The sequence below is a fragment of the Hyla sarda genome, chromosome 3 (genome assembly GCF_029499605.1).
Source record: "Hyla sarda isolate aHylSar1 chromosome 3, aHylSar1.hap1, whole genome shotgun sequence".
In the NCBI taxonomy this organism is placed as follows: domain Eukaryota; kingdom Metazoa; phylum Chordata; class Amphibia; order Anura; family Hylidae; genus Hyla; species Hyla sarda.
This window is the reverse complement of record NC_079191.1, coordinates 83,234,633-83,262,295: the sequence shown is the minus strand read 5'-3', so window position 1 is coordinate 83,262,295 and position 27,663 is coordinate 83,234,633. Positions and strand designations below refer to the sequence as shown.

The 27,663-nt window shown below is 42.8% G+C and overlaps 1 protein-coding gene across 2 annotated transcripts in view; it reads right to left on the bottom strand.

Annotated features, from left to right (window-relative positions):
- Positions 1-193: 193 nt before the first annotated feature.
- The window catches only part of GK5 (glycerol kinase 5), a 55,539-nt gene continuing 28,069 nt past the window's right edge, over positions 194-27,663 (bottom strand). For both annotated transcript variants that reach the window (XM_056564458.1, XM_056564459.1), the window contains 12 exons: positions 26,288-26,419; positions 24,358-24,433; positions 18,617-18,678; positions 15,886-15,959; positions 15,746-15,806; positions 15,368-15,494; positions 15,186-15,290; positions 14,193-14,287; positions 12,580-12,683; positions 10,882-10,941; positions 10,666-10,799; positions 194-4,412 (listed from right to left, as the gene is read on the bottom strand). In XM_056564458.1, the coding sequence (XP_056420433.1) occupies positions 4,264-4,412; positions 10,666-10,799; positions 10,882-10,941; positions 12,580-12,683; positions 14,193-14,287; positions 15,186-15,290; positions 15,368-15,494; positions 15,746-15,806; positions 15,886-15,959; positions 18,617-18,678; positions 24,358-24,433; positions 26,288-26,419 (1,179 nt within the window). In that variant the 3' untranslated portion in view covers positions 194-4,263. The remainder of the gene's footprint in view (positions 4,413-10,665; positions 10,800-10,881; positions 10,942-12,579; positions 12,684-14,192; positions 14,288-15,185; positions 15,291-15,367; positions 15,495-15,745; positions 15,807-15,885; positions 15,960-18,616; positions 18,679-24,357; positions 24,434-26,287; positions 26,420-27,663) is intronic.

Below are 27,663 nucleotides of genomic sequence, written 5' to 3'. Positions count from 1 at the left end.
AGTAAATTCGATTCGTCACGAACTTCTCGGCTCGGCAGTTGATGACTTATCCTGCGTAAATTAGTTCAGCCTTCAGGTGCTTCGGTGGACTGGAAAAGGTGGATACATTCCTAGGAAAGAGTCTCCTAGGACTGTATCCATCTTTTCCAGCCCACCGGAGCACCGGAAAGCTGAACTAATTTATGCAGGAAAAGTCATCAACTGCCGAGCCGAGAAGTTCGTGACGAATCGAATTTACTGTAAGTTCGCTCATCTCTAGTACTCTCTAAATCCAGTATTGTATTCTTCGTATGTTTGTGACGTACATCTGACTGACTGACCCAGACTCCCTTTCACATTCTTTAAAACTCCTTTGGACACCTATCTGTTCCATTTATTGTAATATGTCGAACTACATTAGCACTATCTATGTGGTAAACTGTATCTACCTACATCTATAATACTGTGGTTTCCTCTTATCCCTGATGAGCCCCTGTGACGCTAGAGGTGAAACGCGTTGGCAAGAGAGGTAGGTCTGCCACTTGTCATTGTATTGTAATTTTTGTCAATTATCCCTCTCCCCATTTCCACACCTAGAAATGACGATTTCCTCTATATATTAGGGTCTTTAGGTTAGGGCTTCTCCTGTACCACTCATCCCTATCCCCATTTATTTATGTCCATTTGTGTGTACCCTATTTGTTGTTATCTACTCATTTAAGTAAAAGTTAAGTTTTATCTTAGCCTCATTGTAGTTGTAGTTATGCAACAGCTGGAGGCACCCTGGTTGGGAAACAATGACTTAAGGCAACTCTAAGGGAATTTATCATCCTTTGCACCAGCTCAGAGAGGCAAAAATAGTCAAATCCATATCTTAAATCTTAATAATAACTACCAAAAGGGACAACTTTTCTACTTCCCATGAAAGTGCTCCTTAGTTTCAAAGAATCCCCTCAAGTGCGTAAAATGACTGATAATAGCGAACAATATGTTCACTATCCAGTAATAAAGTGAAGTGCAGCAAGAGAACCTCTAGGCCAGGTTTTCTAGTTTGTCCTGGTATTCGGTCCCATTCTTGGCACATTAGATACAGCTGTTACCTGTAGCCACATTACAGCGATATGAATGTGTCCTAAGGTTACAGTATAGAACTACTGGCCGAAAAAGAATATTGAAAACCTAGAGGAAAAAACATTTCCGACTCCTTCAGAAACACTATAGATTTTTTCCATGTAACTTAATGTGACTAAATGTCTCATAAGCTCAATGTTTGGTGTATACGACAGCAGGCTACATTTTTCATACAAAAGCCCACCACTGTTTCTTTTTCTTTTTGTATGTTTTGTTTCTTTACAATTGGAGTCAATGGGTGGCATACGACAAAATGGAGGCATACTGAGCGATGCCAAAATAGAGGTATGCGGCATAATGCCGAAACAGAGGCATACGTCAAAAGAATGGCTTACGGTGTGACACCAAAACAAGGCGTATGCCAAAAAGGAGGCATGCAGAGTGATCCCAAAACAGAGGTCTACCTCCCCTGACTTGCATGAAGTGTAAACAGGGCATTACTGCGGTGTTGCTCGGTTAAGGGAAAAAAACATTTTTTTATCTGCATCAAGTCCCAGAGATTTGAAGATCTGCTACATAGACTTTTCCATAAAGAGATGGAGATTGCTGTATAAAAGGAATCCGATTCCCCCCTGGCTGCCATCCTTCAGGTTCAACTCGCTTCACTTGTAGCAGGACATGATTCTGCTACTAACAATATGTAAGGATATTGTCTATAATATAACTGCCTAATATTTAAGGAACACTTAACCCCTTAAGGACTCCAAAGGATAGGGGATAAAATGTTTGATTGCGGAGGTCCCGCTGCTGTGGACCCCCGTGATCTCGGCTGCAGCACCCCGCTGTCATTACTGCACAGAGCAAACTCGCTCTGTGCGTAATGACCGGCGATACTGGGGCCGGAGTATCATGATGTCATGGCTCCGCCCCCTCGTCACATCATAGCCCACCCCTCCCATAGACTTGCATTAAGGCGGCGGAGCTGTGACGTCCCGATGCTCCGGCCCCTGTATCACCCGTCATTACGCACGGAGAGAGTTAGCTCTGTGCAGTAATGACAGCGGGGTGCTGCAGCCGAGATCACGGGGGTTACCAGCAGCAGACCCCCGCGATCAGACATTTTATCCCCTATCCTTTGGATAGGGGATAAGATATCTAGGGGCGGAGTACCCCTTTAAGGACCAGACCAATTTTATTTTTGCATTTTCGTTTTTTCCTCCTCGCCTTCTAAAGATCATAACTCATATTTTCATCCACAGACTAGTATGAGGGCTTGACTTTTGCGCGGCCAGTTGTCCTTTGTAATGACATAACTCATTATATCATAAAATGTATGGTGCAACCCAAAAAATACTATTTGTGTAGCAAAATTGAAAAGAAAAACGAAATTTATCAAATTTTGGAAGGTTTCGTTTTCATGCTGTACAATTTATGGTAAAATTACATTTTTTTTTTTTTAATTCTGTGGGTCAATACGATTAAAATGATACCCATGATTACATACTTTTCTATTAAATGTACCACTTAAAATCTCAAACTTTTAAAACCAAATTAGTATATTTAAAATCCCTCTATTTTGACAACCTATAACTTTTTCATATTTCCGTATAAGCGGCGGTATGGGGGCTAATTTTTGGTGCCGTGATCTGTACTTTTTATTGATACCACATTAGCGTATATAAAACTTTTAATAAATTTTTTATACATTTTTTTGGAATATGATGTGTCAAAAAAGCTGCAATTTTTGACTTTTTTTTTTACGTTTACACTGTTCACCATACGGGATAATTAACATTATATTTTAATAGTTCAGACATTTATGCACGTGGCGATACCAAATATGTTTATTCATTTTTTTCCTACTTTTTTTGGCGGTAAAATGGAAAAAACTGACGTTTTACCTTTTTATTGGGGGAGGGGATTTTTCACTATATTTTTTTTAAACACTTTAATAGTCCCAATAGGGGACTATTAATAGAAATCAGTTAAAGGGGTTGTGCACTGCCCTGCCTTTCGGAGCTCCGCTCACAGCGTCCGGAAGTTCATTACTCCGAACGCTGTGTGCGGGCTTCCATGTTCGCGGCCACTGGGCGTCACGCCCGCCCCCTCTACCAAAGTCTATGGGAAGGGGGTGTGACGTCACGAGGGGGCAGGCGAGACGTCACGAGGGGCCAGGCGTGACGTCACGCCCGGCGGCCGCGAACACGGAAGCCCGCACACAACGTTCAGAGTAATGAACTTCCGGACACTGTGAGCAGAGCTCCGAAAGGCAGGGCACCGCACAACCCCTTTAATTGCTAATACTGTTTGGTGCTATGCATAAGGTATAGCACTGATCAGTATTATCGGTCATCTTCTGCTCTGGTCTGCTCGATCTCAGACCAGAGCAGAAGACCCCCGCAGGGGATCCGATCATCCATATTAAGTGCTGCACTGTCGATGATGCCGCGATCTGCATTGATCACGGCATCTGAGGGGTTAATGGCAGACATCGGCACAATCGCTGATGTCCACCATTACCAACGGGTCCTCGGCTGCTGATAGCAACCGGGACCTGCCGCACATGGCATAAATGTACGTCATGGCGCGTTAAGTACCACCGCACCATGACATACATTTACGTCCGATGTCGTTAAGACCCAAAACACAAAAAAAAAAAAAAATTCTGTAGTGAATGAAGTCACAAGAACAACTTTTGTAGTATGAACACTCTGATAAATCTAAGCCTTCACATATATTATTCAGACCAAATGCGATAACAGACCATGAACTATCAAGGGCAGCGGATCCATTATATTCAACAACTATAGCTAAAACATCTGAGGCAACAACTGTGTCTGGATCAGATCCACCTATGCGCAGGTTTTGAAGACATCACATCATGAGCTATAAATAGTGTTGAAAGACTCCCTTCCGGCCAAGGAATTGCCACCACATCAAGGCACGTAACTTACTGTACAAGCAGCATTAAAGCTTAGAAGAGGAGCACTCTACCAATCCAGTAATAAATGACACTACTCTGACATTAATGTGAAACAAAGGTACGGGCAGAGATAGGTTCACATTACTTTTCTTTCTCAGGTAAGCGGTGTCAGCCATGTCCTTCATAGTCTCCTTCAAAGGCGATGGGTACAATACACCTGGTGTCCATAGTTGCCAAATGTCATCGCTCCAGTGTCCTCAGGACATAAAGGTTATAGCACTTAGTATTTTCTAAGAGTCATTGTACCAGTTGGAGCATCGCAGTAATGCCAGTTCCCAACTAGACATGGAGGACTCATAATCTTTGAGTTTGAGCTGTGGCTCATACAAGACTTCTGGATGTCTAAGCTTCTTCAGCTCCTCTTTGGTAGACCAGACACCTATAAAGAAATAGGAAAATTAGATTAAATAAGTAGCTTGACGTGGATATGGTCTTGAATAATGATTTATATGATCATATTCTGGATTTAATAAAAGGTTAATTGTTCTAATTTCAAAAGGTTTAAAGGGGTACTCTGGTGGAAAACTTTTTTTTTTTAAATGAACTGGTGCCAGAAAGAAACAGATTTGTAAAATTACTTCTATTAAAAAAATCTTAATCCTTTCAGTACTTTTTAGCAGATGTTTGCTACAGAGGAAAATCTTTATTTTTTTAATTTCTTTTTTGTGTTGTCCACAGTGCTATCTGTTGACTCCTTCCACGGGTCTTCTGCTCTGGTCTGAGATCGAGCAGACCAGAGCAGAGGATGACCGATAAGAATGATCAGTGCTATGCCCTATGCATTAGGGATGTAAGAAAAAAAAAAACAATCGATTCGCGCGATTATCGCGATTTTTCACTTGCCGATACTGAATCGATTCAAAATATTTTTGAATCGATTCTTTTAGGGATGCGGAATTTGTATCTCCTGACGCCCGGTACAGCATGTCCCGGGCATCAGGAGATAAAAGTTCCACATTTTGTCAGCCGGATCTGACGCGGCGTCGCTCTGGGTGTACGGAGCGGGCTCCGACTCGTGCCCGCTCCGTACTATGCGACCCCCGGCTGATTTCAGTATCCGGGGGCCGCTGATACATCACCGCCGCTAATATCCAGCATGTGGTGCTCTGCAGTCTGTATGGAGCGGGCTCCCGACTCGTGCCCGCTCCATACTCTGCAGCCCCCGGCTGTTCTCAGTAACCGGGGGCCGCTGCTAATAGCCAGCATGCGGCGATCGCCGCGGCTGGCTATTAACCCTTTAGATCGCCGCTGTCAAAGCTGATAGCGGCGTCTAAAGGGATCTGTGAATGCTACCTGGTGGGCTAGTGGTGTGGATTGCCCCCCGCAGCGCGATCGCGGGCGGGCGATCCACTGTGGAGGTAGCCGGAGGGCTTACCTCTGCTTCCCTGCTCTCCATGGCTCTGTCATTGATAGAGCCTGGCTGGACCAGGCTCTATCAATGGATCGCAGATCAATGGAGTTCAATAGAACTCTATTCATCTGTCTGAGGAATCTAATGATTGTAGTGTATAAAAAAAAGTGTATAAAAAAATAAAGTAAAAATAAAGTTTTAATAAAAGTGTAAAAGACATTGTTTTTTAGACAGAATCAGGATATATCGCGATGTATCGTCACCTAGACGGTATCGCGATATATCGAATCGCCACACTGGTATCGCCATTCGAATCGTATCGCCAATTTCTTGGCGATTCACACCCCTACTATGCATAGCACTGAACAGTATTAGCAATCAAATGATTGCTATAAATAGTATTTGGTATCGCCGCTTGCATAAATATTCAAAACTATTAAAATATAATGTTAATGATACCATATGGTGAACGGTGTGAACCAAAAAATAAAAAATAAATTAAAAAAAAGCCAAAATTGCTGCTTTTTTTTAAATAACATTTTATTCCCAAAAAAATGTATAAAAAAGTTTATTCAAAGTTTTATATAAGCAAATATGGTATCAACAGAAAGTACAGATCCTCCCACTGTCAGCTTGTGTCCCGCTACTGTCAGTGAGAACAAGCTGGGAGTTGTAGTTTTGCTAATGCTAGGGGAGATGTGAGCAGACAGGGGGGGGGGGGGGGGGAGGGTGGAGACCTGCACAGTGAGGCCACGCCCCCTCCCTTTGAGAGTCATTTAGACTAGTGAGCTAAATTAAAAGTGTAATAAAAAAAAAAATGTAAAAATAAAAAAGGTGCTAGACACATAAAAATGTGATCGTTAGGTCAGGATTAGATACTGAGTGATATATTAAAAAAAAAAAATTTGGTTGGATCTGAAGGGTACACTTTAAGGCCAAGATGGGCTGAGTCCTTAAGGGGTTAATCTTGCTATATACAAAAGCATAGTCAGTAACAAGATGGTATATAGCAAAAAAAATAAACTACTTACACATTGCTGTGTTTTTGTCTTTTCTTATTTTGCCTTCATAGCATTCGTTACCCTATAGATTATTCATCTTTTTAAGAGTATAAATGTGTTAAATGTAAAATTTAAAAACAAAAGTGTGACCTGGCCTTACATATGTATGAAATATACTGCAGGAATCTTAACCACATAAGGGTGTAACATCAGCCACATATAGTCCAAGGTTGGTAAGGCAAATTGTACTGTATTTTAAAAGAATTTTTTTTATCTTTAAAGAAGACCTGTGACTAATAAACTTTTGTAAACTAACTCAGGCTATGTTCCCTAACTACAGAAATTGGGCGTTTCCCAGCTGGCACAATGTCACTGAAGCCTGCTGGGGGACCACTTCTGCCCTCACATCGTTGCAGTGCTGTGATGAATAGAAGACCTCAAGCAGCAGCAGCAGCATTCTGTCTGTGTATCTTACAGTAAGACTCTGTTCATCTTTTAGTCTGTTCAGCTTTCAGTGAGGCTCTTTATAGCTGTCAATCAAGCTCAATGCAGGGAAACCCTTCCTGAGTTTGGACTTTTGCCATTACATGGATTTTTCCAATAGCTGTTTTAACCTGTTACAGCCCGTTATTAATAACGGCCGTTATTTTGTGACGGGAGAATGAACGGAAGAAATTGTGCATGCACTATTTCTCCCATTACTATCGCCCATCACAAAACAACGGCCATTATTAATAACGGGCTATAACAGGTTAAAACGGCTATTGGAAAAATCCCATAGACTATAATGGGATTTTCTAACGGCAGATTTCCAGGGTTTTTATAACGGGCGTTTATAACGGAGGTTTTTTTTATAGTGTGAAAGCAGCTTTAGTGACCAACAGCCAGAAGGCCAGAAAACAAAACGAGAGTGCTCGAAAAGGATGAAGTATGTGCAAGTACAATGGGCCAGCTCCTGTACACCAGCTCCTTCATGTGTATACATCTATCCCATCTCAGTGCCTCCAGCACTAACTACTAATAAAGAGGAGATGCTACACTTGATCATTGCCAAAAGGCAGAGGAGCGATATACAGTGGTCCCTCAACATACGATGGTAATTCGTTCCAAATGGACCATTGTATGTTGAGGGATCCGTGCAATGTAAAGTATAGGACAGTAGTCTAAAACCTGCAGACCTCCAGATGTTGCAAAACTACAACACCCAGCATGCCCGGACAGCCAACGGCTGTCCGGGCATGCTGGGAGTTGTAGTTTTGCAACATCTGGAGGTCCGCAGGTTGAAGACCACTGGCATTAAAGGTTGTACTCACGTGGAGGAGAGCACCGACGATGCAGGGATCCTGAAGAGGACACGCCGGAGCCCAGAGGACAGGTAAGTGATTGTCAGCGGACCACACGGGGCACCGTAAACAGCTATCCGGTGGCAGCTGAAGCAGTCAGCGCTGCCGGATAGCCGTTTATGCGATGGCCCCAACATACAAAAGCATCGTATGTTGATGCTGCCTTCAACATGCGATGGTCTCTGAGAGGCCATCGTATGTTGAAATGATCGTATGTCGGGGCCATCGTAGGTCGGGGGGTCACTGTACAGTATATGCATCTTTAGTAAGGTGCGAGGCAATGCGTATGCTGTAGTTGTGACAAGGTCCGCCCCATATCCTACAGTAAGGCTTGATTCTTCAGGGATCCTTTAACCTGTAGACATGTGCTTAGATCTTACTACAATTCCATTTTCTTACACATACTTAAAAGGGGTACTTATTAGTTGCTGTATTCTACAGATATACTACCGAGGAAGTTGTGTAGTTCTTTCCTGTCTGACCACAGTGCTCTCTGCTGACACCTCTGTGTATGTCAGGAACTGTCCAGAGCAGGAGAGGTTTTCTATGGGAACTTGTTTCTACTCTTGACAGTTCCTGACATGGACAGAGGTGTCAGCAGAGAGCACTGTGGTCAGACTGGAAAGAACTGCGCAATTTCCTCTAAAGCATACAGCGGCTGATAAGTACTGGAAGGATTAAGATTTTTAAATAGAAATAATTTACAGATCTGTAGAACCTTCTGGAACCCAGTGATTTGAAAACATTTGTTTTCTACCAGAGTTTCCATTTAATGTGAATATCTACATAGTTCTCCCATATGGTGTTATGGATATGAATAGGACATACATTTTATTTGATATATTTGTGTTTTTATGCCACCTTTTCAACACAGGAAGGATTCATATCAACGTAACCTCCTGTCTTTTGTTATAGACCTGCCTGACTGCTTCTAGGAGGTGTTGTATGGATAGGGAATAACAGGGGTCAAGTCCTGGAAAAAAAAGTGTGGGAACTCACCTAAGATTTCCACACAAGGGCTGGTCCTACAGGACTCCTGCTAATGGGAACAGTGCTCCTGCTGTGGAAAAAGTGCATGAACTCCGTTCCCATGCGTTCCTGCAGGACTTGAGCCCTGGGGAATAACCTGGAGGGTGTAGAATCTGAGAGGGGCTTCTTTTAGATAAAAAACGTTGTTGAGCATTGTTGGGGGTCTCTTTCCTTTCCCACCTCTGGCTGTGGCTGGAACATTTTCCAAGATGTAGGCCTCCAGGTTACAGGTCCTCATGGGTCACCAAAGGCCGATCCATCCACCAGAACAGCTGAAACTTCCATCTACATTTTTCATCTAAGATCATGGGATGCTAAGTATAACACTATCATTTCTGTGCATTTTATTCTTTGATAGCCTTTAGAGATGAGCGAACTTACAGTAAATTCGATTCGTCACGAACTTCTCGGCTCGGCAGTTGATGTCTTATCCTGCATAAATGAGTTCAGCTTTCAGGTGCTCCCGTGGGCTGGAAAAGGTGGATACAGTCCTAGGAGACTCTTTCCTAGGACTGTATCCACCTTTTCCAGCCACCGAAGCACCTGAAAGCTGAACTAATTTATGCAGGAAAAGTCATCAACTGCCGAGCCGAGAAGTTCGTGACGAATCGAATTTACTGTAAGTTCGCTCATCTCTAATAGCCTTGATCTGCCTTTATGGACATCATGTGATCTGTACTTAGTACTGCATAGATAATTGTCTAGTTAGGATTACAAGTGATTAACTAGAATATGTTTATTATATTATTAAACTTATTATCTTTTGCTGCATTCTGAGTGATTGTCAATATTGTTTGTTAACTGTTAGGATATAACTCTGCCAGAATTCCTCATATTACCGTATTTTTCACCATATAAGACGCACTTTTTCTTCCCCAAAACTGGGGGGGGAAGTTGGTGCGTCTTATAAGGCGAATACACACACACCTATCACGGCGGTCCCTGCGGCCATCAACGGCCGGGACCCGAGGCTAATACAGGACATCACCGATCGTGGTGATGCCCTGTATTAACCCTTCAGACACGGCGATCAAAGCTGACCGCCACGTCTGAAGCGAAAATAACACTAACCCGGCTGTTCAGTCGGGCTGTTCGGGACCGCCGCGGTGAAATCGCGGCGTCCCGAACAGCTTACAGGACACTGGGAGGGACCTTACCTGCCTCCTCGGTGTCTGCTCCCTGCCGGGATCCCCTGCATGGCCGGCGCTCTCCATCGCCATCACGTAGTCGCGCACGCCGTCCCGCCATCCAATAGGAGCGGCGTGCGTAGCGACATCATGGCGGCGACGGAGAGCGAGGATACCGGGCAGCAGAGACGTTCCGGAGCGACGGGGACACCCCGGGGACGCAGCGACAGCGATTGAGGGAGACATCCAGGGCAGCGACTGATCCGGAGCGGCAGGGACACGTGAGTATAACCTCCTACACCAGTGGTCTTCAACCTGCGGACCTCCAGATGTTGCAAAACTACAACTCCCAGCATGCCCGGACAGCCGTTGGCTGTCCGGGCATGCTGGGAGTTGTAGTTTTGCAACATCTGAAGGTCCACAGGTTGAAGATCACTGTCCTATACTTTACATTGTATTTGGTTCAGAATCTTTATTTTCTAGATTTTTATCCTATACGCTTATATGTCGGAGCGTCTTATATGACGAAAAATACGGTAATAGGTTGGCTTTGGGGGCTTATGAATACATTTAGGCAGCACTAATTCTGCTTAAAGTGTCTAATGTACCTGGGATTTGTAATATTATATTCACTGACCACATGGTTTGGTCAGACATTTTGTGTTATTTTGTTAACCCCTGATGCACATGGCTTACCCCAAGCCATGAACCACAACATTTGGTGATTTATTTATTTATTTTTTTAAATATTACAAGCATTTCCCTATACACAAGGACTCACCTACAGCTAAACCAGCTAGAAAAGCAGCTCCCAGGGAGGACATGTCTGTGTGTTTTGGTTTATCAATGGTTTGGCCAAACAAATCTGCTGTCATCTGCATCACGAAACTGTTGTTACTAACTCCTCCGTCAGCCCTGCAATGTTCAGATCAGAACATCCCATCACAACAATGGAAACAAAAATCAAGGTGTATTTATATACAGGTCAAATACATACCTTATTTTTGAGATTTTAATAGAGGTTTCTCTCTGCATCGTGTCATAGAGCTGCCTATTCCTTAGAAAACAGAAAAAATATAATTTGTAGAATACTGAATGGATAAGCAGAGAAATAACGTATTTTTCGCCGTATAAGACGCACTTTTTCTTCCCCAAAACTGGGGGGAAAAAAGTCTTATACGGCGAATACACCTCTATCGCGGCGGTCCCTGCGGCCATCAACGGCCGGGACCCGCGGCTATCAACGGCCGGGACACAGATCGCGGTAATGACCTGTATTAACCTTCAGACGCAACGTTCAAAGCTGACCGCCGCGCCTGAAGGGAAAGTGACACTAACCCGGCTGTTCAGTTGGGCTGTTCGGAACCGCCGCGATTTCACCGCGGCGGTCCCGAACAGCCCGACTGAATAGCCGGGTTAGTGCTTACAGGACACCGGGAGGGACCTTACCTGCCTCCTCGGTGTCTTCTCCGTTCAGGGATCCCCTGTATGGCCGGCGCTCTCCTTCCTCGTCAACACGTCGTTGCGTACGTGCGTCGGCGTGCGTAACGACGTGATGGCGGCGATGGAGAGCGAGGATACCCGGCCGGCAGCAGAGACGTTCTGGAGCGACGGCGACAGCGATGGAGCGACATCCAGGGCAGCGGTGACGGGTCCGGAGCGGCGGGGACACGTGAGTATTACCTCCTATGCAGTGGTCTTCAATCTGGGGACCTCCAGATAGTGCAAAACTACAACTCCCAGCATGCCCGGACAGCCAACGGCTGTCCGGGCATGCTGGGAGTTGTAGTTTTGCAACATCTGGAGGTCCGCAGGTTGAAGACCACTATTGGGTTCAAAATCTTTATTTTTTTAGATTTTGCACCTATAAATTGGGTGCGTCTTAAACGCCGATGCGTCCTATAGGACGAAAAATACGGTAACACTACTCAATATACACATAAGAAAATATGCCGTACAGAAGGAAGAATTGTCATAACCATTGCACCTATGACTAGGAGCTTGAATGAAAGTTCTATCTGCCGAACTGTTCACACTGATGAACTTCTGCTGACAAAATGCTGTCCTCGAATCGTATTCTGCCAGAAGATTAAATGGGTATTCCAGGAAAAACTTTTATTTTTTATTTTTTTTTATATCAACTGGCTCCAGAAAGTTAAACCGATTTGTCAATTACTTCTATTAAAAAATCTTAATCCTTTCAATAATTATCAGCTGCTGAAGTTGAGTTGTTGTTTTCTGTCTGGCAACAGTGCTCTCTGCTGACATCTCTGCTTGTCTCGGGAACTGCACATAGTAGAAGAGGTTTGCTATGGGGATTTGCTTCTAAACTGGGCGGTTCCCGAGACACGTGTCATCAGAGAGCACTTAGACAAATAACAACAACTCAACTTCAGCAGCTCATAAGTACTGAAAGGATTAAGATTTTTTTAATAGAAGTAATTTACAAATCTATTTAATTTCTGGAGCCAGTTGATATATATATATAAAAATAATAGTTTTTTCCTGGATAACCCCTTTAAACATGTTCATTCTTCTGGTGGAATCCGTGGGTAAAAGCCAATTGGAGTCAATGAGCTTTATTTTTCCTGACATGGAGCAGAATTAAACACAGGCAACATATTAAAAGTTCTTTTAAAAGAGTCACACATTTTTCTACTACTTAATGTATTAAGTATAAATAAAGTATCTGTACCTAAAAGCCACTGACTCCAGAATGGCTCGTACGAGATGGCACTTTGTGGTGGAAGGCTTCAGTCCCATGAAGGAGGCACATGCGTAGGGATCATTCACTGGAGCCTAAATACAAAGATATATCATTTAGCAAAAAGAACATGCTCCCTGCCACTGCCTTTCATAATATAGAAAGAGAGAGACACTTACATACATGCACCGGCAGCAGGGAGGGAGAAAACAGACACGTTACAAGCAGACAATACACACTCTATATGCATTATCTCTGTCTCTAGAGATGTATATGCATATAATACAGATGCCCACATATGATGTACACAGAGCTGCAATGCATAGCATCATGGACAAAAGACTTGTGACCGGTGTTATTACAAGTTTGCCTTGAAGCTCTTCACACTTATGGAAGCACCAAATGTCAGCCTGACTTCAAGACTTTAGCTTAACTATAAAAAATGATGTAGCCTCTATATTTTCTTGTACAAACGGACTACTTTACAGGGGTTGTCCCACTATTAAAGGGAACCCATCAGCTGCATTTGCTGCCAAGAGCTGCAGACACCACTGGATCGCTGTTATGGTATAAAAGCAAACTATACCTTTCCTGGAGCCGATGTGGTTCCTAAATCTATAAAATCTCCACTTTATTTCTTAGCCAAGTGTCAAGCCAAGTGTTCTTGTCAACAGCCTGGCACTACTTCTTGCTTGTCTCCACCTCTGAGCCCCTTGGCATGTCAGGCAAAGATGAGCTGGGTCATGAGAGGGAGCAAGGAGACATGCCTGCCTGTGACACTTGACCAGCTCAGCTCTTTGGATAATTAAAAAAAATAAAAAAATAAAAAGTCTGGTGTAGCAAGGAGCAGAGGGCCCCTCCCCCAGCTCTTATGTCATGGAAGGGGGCAGGCTGGGGGCGGAATAATGATGAGGCAGGGGAGCTGGGCAAGCTGGCTCCCTGCCTCTTTTGTGTGCTGGAGCACAATGGCAACAGACCTACTAATGAGCAGAATGCAGGAGATACCAAACATAAATGTAACACTTCTTACAGCTATTCACCCGCACTATAACCCAGTATATTGGATTTAGTGCAGGTGAAGTAGCTGTCAGTTTCTCTTTAAAAGGTGGCCCGACCACTGATACCTTTAGGCCAGGCTCACATGGTAATTTTTATTATTTTCATTATTCATTTATTTATTTATTTTAAAAGATAAATCACAGCAAAAATTCTTGTTCTAGCTGCAGACTTCTTGGTCCCGTTGTGTTCAACAGGGCTAATCTGAAGCTTTGTGCTGTGTGCCATAGGCCAATGGTCTTCAAACTGGGGACCTCCACATGTTGCAAAACTACAACTTCCAGCATGCCCAGACAGCCAACATGCTGCGAGTTGCATTTTTGCAACATCAGGAGGTCCCCAGTTTGAAGACCACTGCTGTAGAAAAATGTATGCAGCATGCTCATTACTGCATGTGGATATTTTCCTGGGTGTATTACTACAACACCCCAAACACTGCAGGCAGAATGTTCCTAGATTTGGACAGAATTTAGATGCAGAATCTGCACCTAAATCTTGCCAGAAGCCTCATCGTCTGAGCAGTGCCTACTTCCATTGCCTGAACTTACCTGCAGGCCTGTAAAAGACGGTACAAAGTAAATCCCATCACTGTCCGGGACATTTTTGGCCATTAATTCAGTGTCCGGAAAATCTGTGAAAAGATCTTAGGAATGGAAAATTTTACTCAACGGATCCCCTCCTCCATCAGGGAGATACAGCAAATCACGTTTCCATAGCTTATTGTGAATTAAAGGGGTACTCCGGTGAAAACCTTTTTTCTTTTAAATCCACTGGTGCCAGAAAGTTAAACAGATTTGTAAATTACTTCTATTAAAAAATCTTAATGCTTCCTGTACTTATTAGCTGCTGGATACTACAGAGGAAATTCTTTTCTTTTTAGAATTCTCTCTGATGACATCACGAGCACAGTGCTCTTTGCTGACGTCCTTATAATAATAATAACTCTTTATTTATTGTTGTCCTTAGTGGGATTTGAACCCAAGGCCCCAGCACTGCAAGGCAGCAGTGCTAACCACTGAGCCACCATGCTGCCCTTAGCATACATCTGCTATGTACGGTTGCTAAAATGGACAGAGATGTCAGCAGAGAGCACTGTGCTCGTGATGTCATCAGTGTTCCAAAAAGAAAAGAATTTCCTCTGTAACATTCAGCAGCTAATAAGTACTGTAAGGATTAAGATTTTTTAATAGAAGTAATTTACAAATATTTTTAACTTTCTGGCACCAGTTGATTTAAAAGAAAAAAGGTTTTCACCGGAGTACCCCTTTAACACTGCATTTTGGTATGTATCCAACACCATCTACAGCAGTGTTTCCCAACCAATTTGCCTCCAGCTGTTGTAAAAATACAATTTCCTGCATGCCCTGACAGCCAACAGCTGTCCGAGCATGCTGGGAGTTGTAGTTTTGCAACAGCTGGAGGCACACTGGTTGAGAAACACTGCTCTCGAGTTCATGCAACAATGGCTCAAATTCATCACAGCAACCCACATGTTAAGCATTTGGGTTTATAACTATTCTGAAGACTTACTTAGCACTTACTCAGCTCTTGTGCCCACTTGATAGCTGTCCCTGTATCGGAGGCATTACCCTCTGCTACACACACCAGCTCATTGCCGATCTTCCAACCCACTAGTGGGTATAGGCCTTAGATAGAAATATACAATTAGGTTCCCGTATGAACACTATATATTTGTTATGGTAGATTGTAGACATTCCCGTACCCTCTATAGAAGTGTGCAGATTATTCCCAGTATTGATTGTCAAAAATGTTCCCGTTCCCATTGTCAACTTTACATCCCCCACATCAAAACAGCACTGGCCAAACATTCCAGCCTGTTGGTCTGCGACCTGTGAAAATACAAAATTAGAAATATGGTAAGTTGTAGTAGACATTAGTTGTTGTTATCCACATGATTTTGGCTTTATCTCCTAGAACAGTGGTCTTCAACCTGCGGACCTCCAGATGTTGCAAAACTACAACTCCCAGCATGCCCGGACAGCCGTTGGCTGTCCGGGCATGCTGGGAGTTGTAGTTTTGCAACATCTGGAGGTCCGCAGGTTGAAGACCACTGTCCTAGAACATGTTCGGGTTCACTCACCAATGACAGAATAGGAATCCCAACTCCAAAAATGCTTGGATCCACTTCTCCAAAGTTGTGACTAACAACAGGTGAGAAAACAAAATCTCAGGCCACGTGTAACAGGATGACAGACCAAAAAGAAACCTCAATAGCCCTACCTGGTATCCTCCACGGGAGGAAAGATAGACAGGGGGATGGACATGAGTGTGCAGAGGAAGGAGCTCCAGCTCATCTAGAAGAGAAACACAGGTCACGGATCATGTACGTGAAATAATACAGAATCAGCTTATACATCCAAAGAATTATGGCTGTGTCCAGGAGGATTCCTGCAGATGGTGGAAAAGATCACATTCTGCAGGGCAAAGTACTCTGGAGCACGTAGCTGGAATATAGGCTCAGAAGTGAACATACCTGGTTTAAAAGGAGTACTCCAGTTAAAAACTTTTTTCTTTTTATTTTTTTAAATCAACTGATGCCAGAAAGTTAAAACAGATTTGTAAATTACTTCTATTTAAAAATATTAATCCTTCCAGTACTTATCAGCTGCTGTATGCTCCACAGGAAGTTCTTTTCTTTTAGAATTTCTTTTCTGTCTGACCACAGTGCTCTCTGCTGACACCTCTTTCCCTGTCCGGACCTGTCCAGAGCAGGAGAAAATCCCCATAGAAAACCTATCCTGCTCTGGACAGTTCCTGACATGGACAGAGGTGTCAGCAGAGTGCACTGTGGTCGGACATAAAACTTTCTGGCCCCAGTTGCTTTGAAACAAAAATGTTTCCACTGGAGTACCCCTTTAAAAAAGGGTCTGTCAATCAGCAGAAAAGGTTACATTTAATTTCCTTTTTATAGAAATCATGGCTTGTAAAATGATGGCTTTGTTTGAGCTGAAGCAGAGGCATGGATAAAGTCCAGTAATTGAGGGTGGGCTAGTACTCCTCTGTACTCTCTCCTGTCTGATAGCGCTCCTCTGTGCTCTCTCCTGTCTGATAGTACTCCTCTGTGCTCTCTCCTGTGATAATTCTCCTCTGTGGTCTCCCCTGTCTGATAGCACTCATCTGTGCTCCCTCCTGTCTGATAGAACTCCTCTGTGCTCTCTCTCCTGTCTGATAGTACTCCTCTGTGTTCTCTCCTGTCTGATAGGATTCCTCTGTGCTCTCTCCTGTCTGATAGGACTCCTCTGTGCTCTCTCCTGTCCTATTAGACAGAGGTTTGCTAGCCCACCCTCATCTACTGGACTTTGTCCATGCCTGTGCTTCAGCTTGGACAAAGCCATGATTTTATAAGCCGTGATTTCTATAAAAAGGAAATAAAATTTCCTTATAAAATATATTCGAAAGGTTAATGTTTTGCCAAGATAAACGACATATAAAGTTTTTGTATCTGACGGTACCAATTTAAGGATTGTTTTTGGATTTGTAGAAGAAAGGCTGTTCAGTACATGGATATGTAGAAAAGTGTCTTGGTTTTATTCAGAATCAATATTGCATAAAGAATGTAAACAGGAACAGTAAAAATGCCAGGCGCATATTCATGCTTACAGCGTTTAATCATAGAACGACAGGTCTATGATTAAGTGCTATTAGCATAAAATCCGTCAGACATTTTTACTGTTCCTGTTTGCATTCTTCATGTAATATTGATCCTGAATAAGACACTGTTTGCTCCATATCCATGTGCTGGAAATCTTTCTTCTATTATTCGTACTGGAGGTGGTTTCGGCATGACCTGTGCACAGGTGATTGAAGTTGAATGGGGCAAGCTGTTTTTTCTACTAAAAGTTTTTTAATTTGCTTATTTATTAAAGTTGTGAGTGCAGTCTTGCGGTCTTAAACTTCTGAGCTTCTGCTGTAAAGTTTAGCTTCTCTTTGTGCCAGGAGGTGACTAGTAACATGGTTTGAGGGGGGTGGCTGACAATACCCCACGTTAGGACAGTGAGAGGTAAGTAGTAGAAAGAAAAGGCTGAAATCAGCACAGTGATTCAGCCAGTTGTCATCCTCCTGAGGGGTATAGAAGAAAGTGGAATGGTCAGAAAACGTGGCCCTGCGCCATTGCCAATCTGAAGGAAAGTCCAGAAATATGGAAACCTTGGGATTATTATAGGTAACCTCCAGAATGCAGCACACTAAGCAAAGTATGAGGTCATGGTCACTGCAGTTTTACATCCTAGCCAGGGCTGTAGTAGGGCCCCAGGTGGTGGGGGCCACCCAGGGATCCTATGGGCTCTCTCAACTGCAAAGGCCATAAAGAAGAGTACACAAGGAAACCATTCATTTGGCCAGGTCTCATATAAAGAATTCAGGGTTTTGTCCCCCAGCATTCTCCGGTAAGCCAATGAATCTGAGATTATTTGGGCATAGCCGATTCACAAGGTAATCATTCTTCTGCTTAATCTGCTCCAACTGGGTTTGCAAGAAGGTAATGGCATTAGGTAGGAGAGCCAGATTGTACTCTGCTGTAAAGATCGAGTCTTCGTACTGTTTGAGGATTATGTATGTGTATTTATATGTGTAATTGATATAATAAAATTCATCGGAATTAAAAAATAAAATAAAAAAAATGAAAGATCCGGTCTTCAGCCTCAGTAAGACACTCCCTGGAGGATTGCATGCTGTGCCTGAGGATAGTCACATCCACTTTAATCTCCTCCATTGTGGCTATTAGTAATGTCCGACTTCTGCATGGGTTTGAAAATTCTACCTCACACCGGCCAAGTCGGGACTTCGTTGCAGCTGGTGATTGGCCATGAGTGCAGTATGAATCGCCGACCACTGGCAAACAGGAAGAGGATCGCGGCGGAGACCGGAGGAGCGAAGGAAGGTATGTACATCTTTATTTTTTTTGCATAAAAACTGTGATGTTCACTCTTATCTGTGTTTGGTGGCCACTTACCAAGTAAGGGTCAAATATTCCAGTGCCACTTGCATTTGAGTAGTCGGTAGCATGTACAGAGCCTGAAAAACAAAAATAAAAATAAAACCAAACTTTCTCTGACATCCGCATGGATACCAACATGGCATTTGACCCTTACAGCTTTGTGGGATAACTTTAAGGATGCCTTTATTTTGGGAGGTACCTACACAATAGCATTTAATTTCTATTGCAGACAATTTTTTCTCATAAAAGTATTTTGACAGATTTTCAGTTTTGGAATCACCCAACATACCATGTTCTTTATAATGGCACGTTGTTCAATATACATAGAAGGCTATGGGAGGAAACAAAATGCCATAAAAATGCAATATGGGTTTAGCATTGGCATTCTTTTCTCTATTTCTTCCATAGAAATCCTTGAGTCACATGATGAGGTAATCAAATGACTTGTCAGGTTAAAACCAAAGGGGAAAACCACCAAACAAAAAAAGGACGCCAAGACTAACACACACTGGGGTAGAATTATCATATTTAGACCTTTTTTGCTTACACTGGGTGCACCAAAATGTCACGCCTAAGCCCTTTATTTGGTGACTTGTGGGTATGCCTAAAGTTGTAAACAGCCTTAACTAAGCAACTTTCAGTTCTTATGGTTGCGAATTTATGAAGTGCAAAAGTCGCACATAGGTATAAAATAGTAAATGGGGGACATTTATCAAGGGATTTAGAGCTCTTTTTTGCTTACAAAAGTCGCATTAGCACCTAAGCAAATTTTTGTGAGACTTTTGGCTGTAAGCAAAAAGCTACAAAAGAGCCTACGAAAGTAAATTTTATTGTCCACTTTGCAGTGGTCAGGGATTTATCATGTGCGAAAGTCACACTAAAAGTTGCACCCTTTTAAAACAGCGTAAATGTAAGCCAGCCCGGAGCTGGCTTACAAAAAAACGCTACGGAGAGCAAATTGTCATATTTCCCGCTGGCAGCCGCGATCACAACTCCAGCGGAAAATATATTACAACTGTACAAAGGAGCCCGGGCTGGCATCACTCTGCAGCCGCCTGGGACTCCTGCAGACAGGCTGGGAGATGTGAAGGAGCCGTCCCTCTATCCCTCAGCGCTGCGGTACACGCTGCACATCTCCTGACCCAGCTGCGGGATTTCCGGGCGGCTGCAGTGTTATGTTAGGCCAGGCTCCCTTTCTTTAGCTCCACTGAGTTTACTGTCATTTCAAATTGAAATTACAGTGACTTTCTGATCACCGCCGGCCAGGGAGCGGAGCGCATTACCACCTGCTTCCCTGGCTTGCACAACTACAACTCCCTGCATGTCCTTACTGCAAGGGCATGCTGGGAGTTGTAGTCATGCAGCGGAGGGTAGGTGACAAGCTTGTCACTTGCCTGCACATCTCCCGCACCACATGAGTACAACTCCCAGCATGTCCTTACTGTAAGGGCATGCTGGGAGTTGTGCTCGTGCGGCATGGGAGATGCGCGGGCAGGTGACAATAAATGCATTAACCTATTTTTCTTTTTTTTCTCATTTCAGTATCCTGTGGACTACTTCGGATTCGGTGGAGTGTATCGATGACCGGCGTTTATTTTTTTCTTTGCTTAATTTTATTAAAATGTTAATGAGGGCTTGTGGGGGAGAGTTTTTTTGGGGAATAAAATCTTTTTTAAACATGTTGTGTTTTTTTAATTTACTTTACAGGCTTAGTAGTGGAAGCTGTCTTATAGACGGGGTCTATTACTAATCCTAGGCTTAGCGTTAGCCCCAAAATCAGCTAGCGCTAACCCCCAATTATTACCCCGGTACCCACCACGACAGGCGTGCCAGGAAGAGCCGGTACCAACAGGCCCGGAGCATCATAAATGGCGCTCCTGGGCCTAGGCGGTAACAGGCTGGCATTATTTAGGCTGGGGAGGGCCAGTAACAATGGTAACGTCAGGCTGTGTCTTTTTTTTAAATATTTAATTATTTATGGAAAAAGAAAAGAAGAGAAAAAAAAAAAGAAGAGTTACCCCATATTTTTATTCTCAGTTAAATATCAACCAAGCAGCAACAGCCTGACGTTACCAGAGTGGGCGAGGACCATAGTTACCCCACCCCCCCAGCTTTAGTAATGCCTGCCTGTTACCGCCTAGGCCCAGGAGCGCCATTTTTGACACTCTGGGCCTGTTGGTACCGGCTCCTCCCAGCATCCCTGTGGCAGTGGATACCAGGGTAATAATTGGGGGTTAGTGATAGCTGTTTTTGTGGCAAACGTTAAGCCCGGCTTAGTAATGGACTCAGTCTATAAGACAGCTTCCACTACTAAGCCTTTCAAGTAAATATTTTATTTTTTAAAACAACACGTTTAAAAATGATTTATTTCCCAAAAAAACACTCCCCCACAAGCCCTCGTTAACCATTTTATTAACATTAAAACTAAAAAACACTGGTCATCGTACTCCTCTGAATCTTAAGTAATCTGCAGGATACCGGGATCTGAAATGAGAAGAGAAAAAAAAAAAAAAACACCACGAGTTGGTACATTTAAGGGGGGGGGGGGGGGGGGAAGTAAAAAAAATTTAATAAACACATATATATCACTTTTTTCTAAGCTACAAAGTGGCGTTCTGAAGTCATTTATTGGTTTTTGCTTAAGCGTGCTAAATAAAAATGGTATTAAAAAGTGATTTATTGTTTTTTGCTTATGTAAGCCAAATTTATCAACCCCCTGTGATAGTATAATAAATGTGTCATACATAAGAAAAACTTTGCTTTGCTTACAAAACTGCCTTTGGAGGGCACTTTTAAAAAAGGCACAAGGGAGAGGAGGAATCCTACAAACTGGTGTTCTGTGATTTACTGTTTATTGCTTATGTGTGCCACATTTATCTATCCCCCTTGATAGGCGAGCTCAGGGAGGACAGAAATGATAAATTTCCCCCACTATTTAAAAAATAAATAAATAAATGCCACAAAAACTGCACAAAATGACAGGGCAGAGTATAAGTAACTTTTTATTTATTTTTTTAAATAGTGGGAGAAACCTAGCCTTAGTGAAGAATAAAAACCTTTTAGAATCGTATGTTTATCTTAGGACATGGTGATGCTGCGGTTTTCTTCCTGTTTTTTTTTTTCTTTAAGCTAAGTGCCTGATGGGTCAGGGCCTAAAACTGCCTGTACATGTCAAACATGGTTTGCATTTGAGATGCCTTTGGCTGTCCGGACATGCTGTGAGTTGTAGTTTAGCAACAGCTGGAGGCCCCCTGGTTGTGAAACCCTGGCATATACACAGCATAGAATCCAGAAACACAAACAATGTCACCCTTGATGGGGTTTTCTTTACTTAGTATTGGGCTTAGAAACCACTTATATATTCCTTAAATCTCCCAAGGCAATGTCATATTTTATAGATAATGTTAATGTTCTGTGATTTGACAAGTTATGGTAAAAGTACTTGGCAAGTATAGTTCAGAAAAATCCAGCTCGCTCCACCAATGCGCCCCCGACACGGATCCGCACCCAGCCCGGTGCACATGGATTCAAACAAGAAGAGGAGATGATCCAGCGTGGGTCAATAGAAATCCAGACTTTATTAGAACTCACAGTAAAAGCAGTAAAAGCAACCAGCAGATCAGACGCGTTTCAGGCGCATGCGCCCTTCGTCAGTGATGTCATCCATCTGCACAGGTGTCAGTTAAATACCGACCAGGTAGTGGGTGGAGAGTTAACCACCAATTAAACTACACTTGGACCGCTGACAACGGTGCAGAGGAGGATACTAATACAAAACATGGACAAAATGTTAGTAAAAGTACAAGAAGCTAAAAACAATACACTAATATGCAATTTTGCACAAATGGCTTGTACAACACAGGAAAATAACATGGTGATATGAAAGAAACATATAAAATGTACACCAGTTATAATCCGCTGTGAAAGGGGAACAAACGTGTGTGTGTGACTGCGGCGCTAATAATGGAACAGCAATTCTCTCTTTAAATTCAGACCCTTCGGTGCACTGGTGCCCAAAGTGAATTGCCAGAATGCCTCACGTTCCAACAATTTTCGCCGCACACAACCACCACGGGGTCCTATGTGAACACGTTCTATAGCATAAATTTGAAAATAGTTAATGTGGCCACCATGTACAGTTTTAAAATGTAAAGATGCTGCCGATCGTTTTCTTACGGCATTGCTGGTTATGTCATTGAGATGTTCCAGCGCTCTGACCCTAAGTTTCCTGGAAGTGGAGCCTACGTATTTAAGTTGGCACTGCGAACACTCAATGACATAGACTACATTATGGTGGTTACAGTTAATATAATCTTTTATCTGATAATTTTTGGTTTGCTCTGCATTGGAAAATTGTGTGCATAATTTAGCATAATTACAAGTTCTACAAATCCTACCGCCACATTTAAAAAATCCTCTATTACTCAACCAGTTATTTCTATTAACTGTGTTGGACAATACCAAGCTAGGGGAAAGAATATCTCCCAGGGTTTTTGCCTTTTTTGGGACTATGTGACAACCTTTAGATAATATTTTTGCTACAGTTTCATCCTGTCTCAGGAAATGGAGATGTCTATTGATAATGTTCTTGACCTGTGTAAATTGAGGAGAATAAGTGAGTGCTATGACCGGTTTGTTCTGAAAATTAGAGCGACTGTGTTGTGAACAGTTAATAGGTGGAGAAATTAGACGAGAACGGTCCTTTTTAGCAACAATAGTTTTAGCTCTGGATAAAGTACGTTTAGGGTAGCCTCTATTTCACTTCCAGGAAACTTAGGGTCAGAGCGCTGGAACATCTCAATGACATAACCAGTAATGCCGTAAGAAACCGATCGGCAGCATCTTTACATTTTAAAACTGTACATGGTGGCCACATTAACTATTTTCAAATTTATGCTATAGAACGTGTTCACATAGGACCCCGTGGTGGTTGTGTGCGGCGAAAATTGTTGGAACGTGAGGCATTCTGGCAATTCACTTTGGGCACCAGTGCACCGAAGGGTCTGAATTTAAAGAGAGAATTGCTGTTCCATTATTAGCGCCGCAGTCACACACACACGTTTGTCCCACTTTCACAGCGGATTATAACTGGTGTACATTTTATATGTTTCTTTCATATCACCATGTTATTTTCCTGTGTTGTACAAGCCATTTGTGCAAAATTGCATATTAGTGTATTGTTTTTAGCTTCTTGTACTTTTACTAACATTTTGTCCATGTTTTGTATTAGTATCCTCCTCTGCACCGTTGTCAGCGGTCCAAGTGTAGTTTAATTGGTGGTTAACTCTCCACCCACTACCTGGTCGGTATTTAACTGACACCTGTGCAGATGGATGACATCACTGACGCATGCGCCTGAAACGCGTCTGATCTGCTGGTTGCTTTTACTGCTTTTACTGTGAGTTCTAATAAAGTCTGGATTTCTATTGACCCACGCTGGATCATCTCCTCTTCATGGTAAAAGTACTCACTGTCCAGACAACAGAAGATATGGGTCAGTACAGTATATGTCTTTTTTACATTATATATATATATATATATATATATATATATATATACACACACACACACACACACACACACACACACATACACACACACACACACACACACACACATATGGAATGTTTGTTAGATTTCTTTAACCAAATGTTTTGACCAAAATCTAATTCTTAAATTTCATGTCATCAAGTCAACAACACAATTCCTATTGCAAAGAGATAGTCATGCATATTTTAGAAATGGGCATTACTTACCATTTGTGAGTTTATAGAGCAGCCAAGTGTCAATGGTACCAAAACAACAATTGCCCTCTTCTGCTGCTTGGCGTACCTAGGTTGAAATGAGACACAAGTCAAGATAATCCCAGTTAGTGCATTAGTAAAGTTACTAAGATCACAGTATAGTCTAGATCAGCTTTTACCAAACAGGGTGCCTCCCTACTTTTGTATAACTACAACTGCCAGCATGCCCGGAGGCTATTCGGACATACTTGATGTTGTAGTTTTGTTGCAGCAGGAGGCACACCAATATGGAAATACTAGCCGTCTTGTTGCATTTTTGCAGTGAATTCACCCATTAGACTTGACATTAAAGCATCCACCACTAGGGGGAGCTCATTGCATAGATTATTAATAAAGTTCTCATGAAGCTTTGCAATAGGTCAATATGCAGTAAACTTCTCTCAAATGCAGTGTTTCCCAACCACGGTGCCTCCAGTTGTTGCAAAACTATAACTCCCAGAATGCTCGGACAGTCTTTGGCTGTAATGGAAAGCTGCAGACAACAAACCTACGTTGCCTGCTTTGGAACAACTAGCAATGACATATTTATGATCTTTCCTGTAGAAAAAAAATGTGGGAAAAAAAATCCTGAAATATCCGTTTTCACCTGTGGGATATTTTCAATCACTGCTTTATGTTTAAAAAAAAAAAAAAAAAAAAAAGCCAAATAGGCGTTAAAGCTGCATTCACATAATGATGATTTGCTGACATGTGGCATGTATACCAAAACTTCATAGGTTTTTAAAAAATGCATAGGTAAACACATGTAGGCCATTTTTCTCTTATTCTTTGAAATAAATATTTGAGTCACATAATCAAAGGTATCACATGACTTGAAAAAAGAAATGAAACTGAAAAAACAAAAAAAATGCAGTTTTATGAAAAAAAAAAGCATCACAAAAACTTCATCAATGAGAGAAAAAAAAAGACAAAAAACTGTTTTGTAGTGTTTTAATGGAAAAAAAAATGCTATGCAAAAAGTATGTTTACCTGCAGCTATTGCCTGTGTGTCTCTGTATGCTCCTGGCTTACACAGCAGGCAGTTTGACAAGTCCACTGTGTAAGCCCGGAGCATGTCACAAAACTTCAGTGCCCAGAGCCCCGCTTGACCTCAGTGCCCAGAGCCCCGCTTGACCTCAGTGCCCAGAGCCCCGCTTGTCCTCAGTGCCCAGAGCCCCGCTTGTCCTCAGTGCCCAGAGCCCCGCTTGTCCTCAGTGCCCAGAGCCCCGCTTGTCCTCAGTGCCCAGAGCCCCGCTTGTCCTCAGTGCCCAGAGCCCCGCTTGTCCTCAGTGCCCAGAGCCCCGCTTGTCCTCAGTGCCCAGAGCCCCGCTTGTCCTCAGTGCACAGAGCCCCGCTTGTCCTCAGTGCACAGAGCCCCGCTTGTCCTCAGTGCACAGAGCCCCGCTTGTCCTCAGTGCACAGAGCCCCGCTTGTCCTCAGTGCACAGAGCCCCGCTTGTCCTCAGTGCACAGAGCCCCGCTTGTCCTCAGTGCACAGAGCCCCGCTTGTCCTCAGTGCACAGAGCCCCGCTTGTCCTCAGTGCACAGAGCCCCGCTTGTCCTCAGTGCACAGAGCCCCGCTTGTCCTCAGTGCACAGAGCCCCGCTTGTCCTCAGTGCACAGAGCCCCGCTTGTCCTCAGTGCACAGAGCCCCGCTTGTCCTCAGTGTACAGAGCCCTGCTTGTCCTCAGTGTACAGAGCCCTGCTTGTCCTCAGTGTATGGTTGCCAAAATCGTTGAGAACGATTATTTAAATAAACAACTGCAGGTACATATAGTGTGGTTGCTCTGATACCAAGTGTGAGGCTAGGATTTCTGGGCCTTCAGGAGGTTTCGGTTATTTGCAGTTCCTCAGCAGAGGATATAGCAGATTATTCTAAACATTCTTTTCTATCTTATCTTTACCTCAGGAATGTTTTGTAAGACCCAAACCAGCCGTAGGGACACGTGCTGAGTGGTAAAATTGATCAGGCTTGCTGCTAAGAAACGTTTTCTTCGAGTGAAGAAATGGAGGAATTTACAGGAACCATGAATTGACTTAAAAACAAAAATAAAGAGAAGAGTGTGAGGTTATTGTAAGCTGAAGGACATACATTTGCAACATCTGGGGAGGACCACTTGTTTAGAGATTCATCCCCTACAAAGCTGTGCAGAGAACTGTGGCCAAGGTCTATCTGGGTGAATAGGACCATCCCACACTTCCTTACACAGTCAAGTGGTTTAGTGCACCAGTGGAAGAATCAGACAAGGTCCCAGAGGTCAACCCCCACAGATCAAAGACATAAGCATATAAATATAGATACACCCTAGAGATTATGGGAATCCCACCTAAATAACCTGTCCCTCAGCCAACAGAAAGGACATTAAATAGATCTGCCACATGCCAAGGAACACTGAACTATGAAGTCTGGATATCTGCAGACTGTACCATGTACGCCCAGCTACAGTCCAAATCAAAATATTCAGCCCCCAAATGTATATTAGCCCCTTGATGACATCAGGCTTTATATTTTTGCACTTTTGTCTTTTCCCTCGCCTTCTAAAAGCCATAACGTTTTCAATGTTCCACCTACAGATCCATTCTTTGTAATGACATCACTCATGTTACCACCAAATCTACGGTAAAACTAAAAAATTTATATTTGTGGAAAACAACTGAAAAAACACCCCATTGTGAAACTTTTGGGGGCTTCCGTTTCTATGAAGTGCACTTTTCAGTAAAAATGACGTTATCTTTATTCTGTAGGTCCCTACGATTGAAAGGTTTTGTTTTGATTTTTCTACTTAGAAATAAAAATATACAACTTTTTGTACTAAAATTAGTCTGCTTAAAATTGTCCTCTTCTGACCCCAATAACACGTTGGAGACAAGAAGGGCCGGTGAGGACCCTCTGCTTTTCTGTCCATCAGGTTCCTGAGCTGCCAGGCATAATCAAATAGTTTTCTTAGATACTTTAGCAATTTACCACACCTTTTGCCAAATTTAAGTATTATGTTCATTAAACAGAAACCTTTTCTTAATTTTAGAGAGAACATAAAGCTTCTCCTCAGTCTCCTCCCACTGTTTAATCACAACATCTGAATGGGAAAAAAAAAAAAAATTATATATATATATATATATATATATATATATATATATATATATAATTTTGAGACGTGTAATTTTCTTTATTGTATATAACAACAATAATAACTGAAGACCATCACGCAAGAACTGTTCCTGTCACATTCCTGACTCCATGGCTCTCACCACTGGGTTGCAAATGCGGGCTTGCACTGTG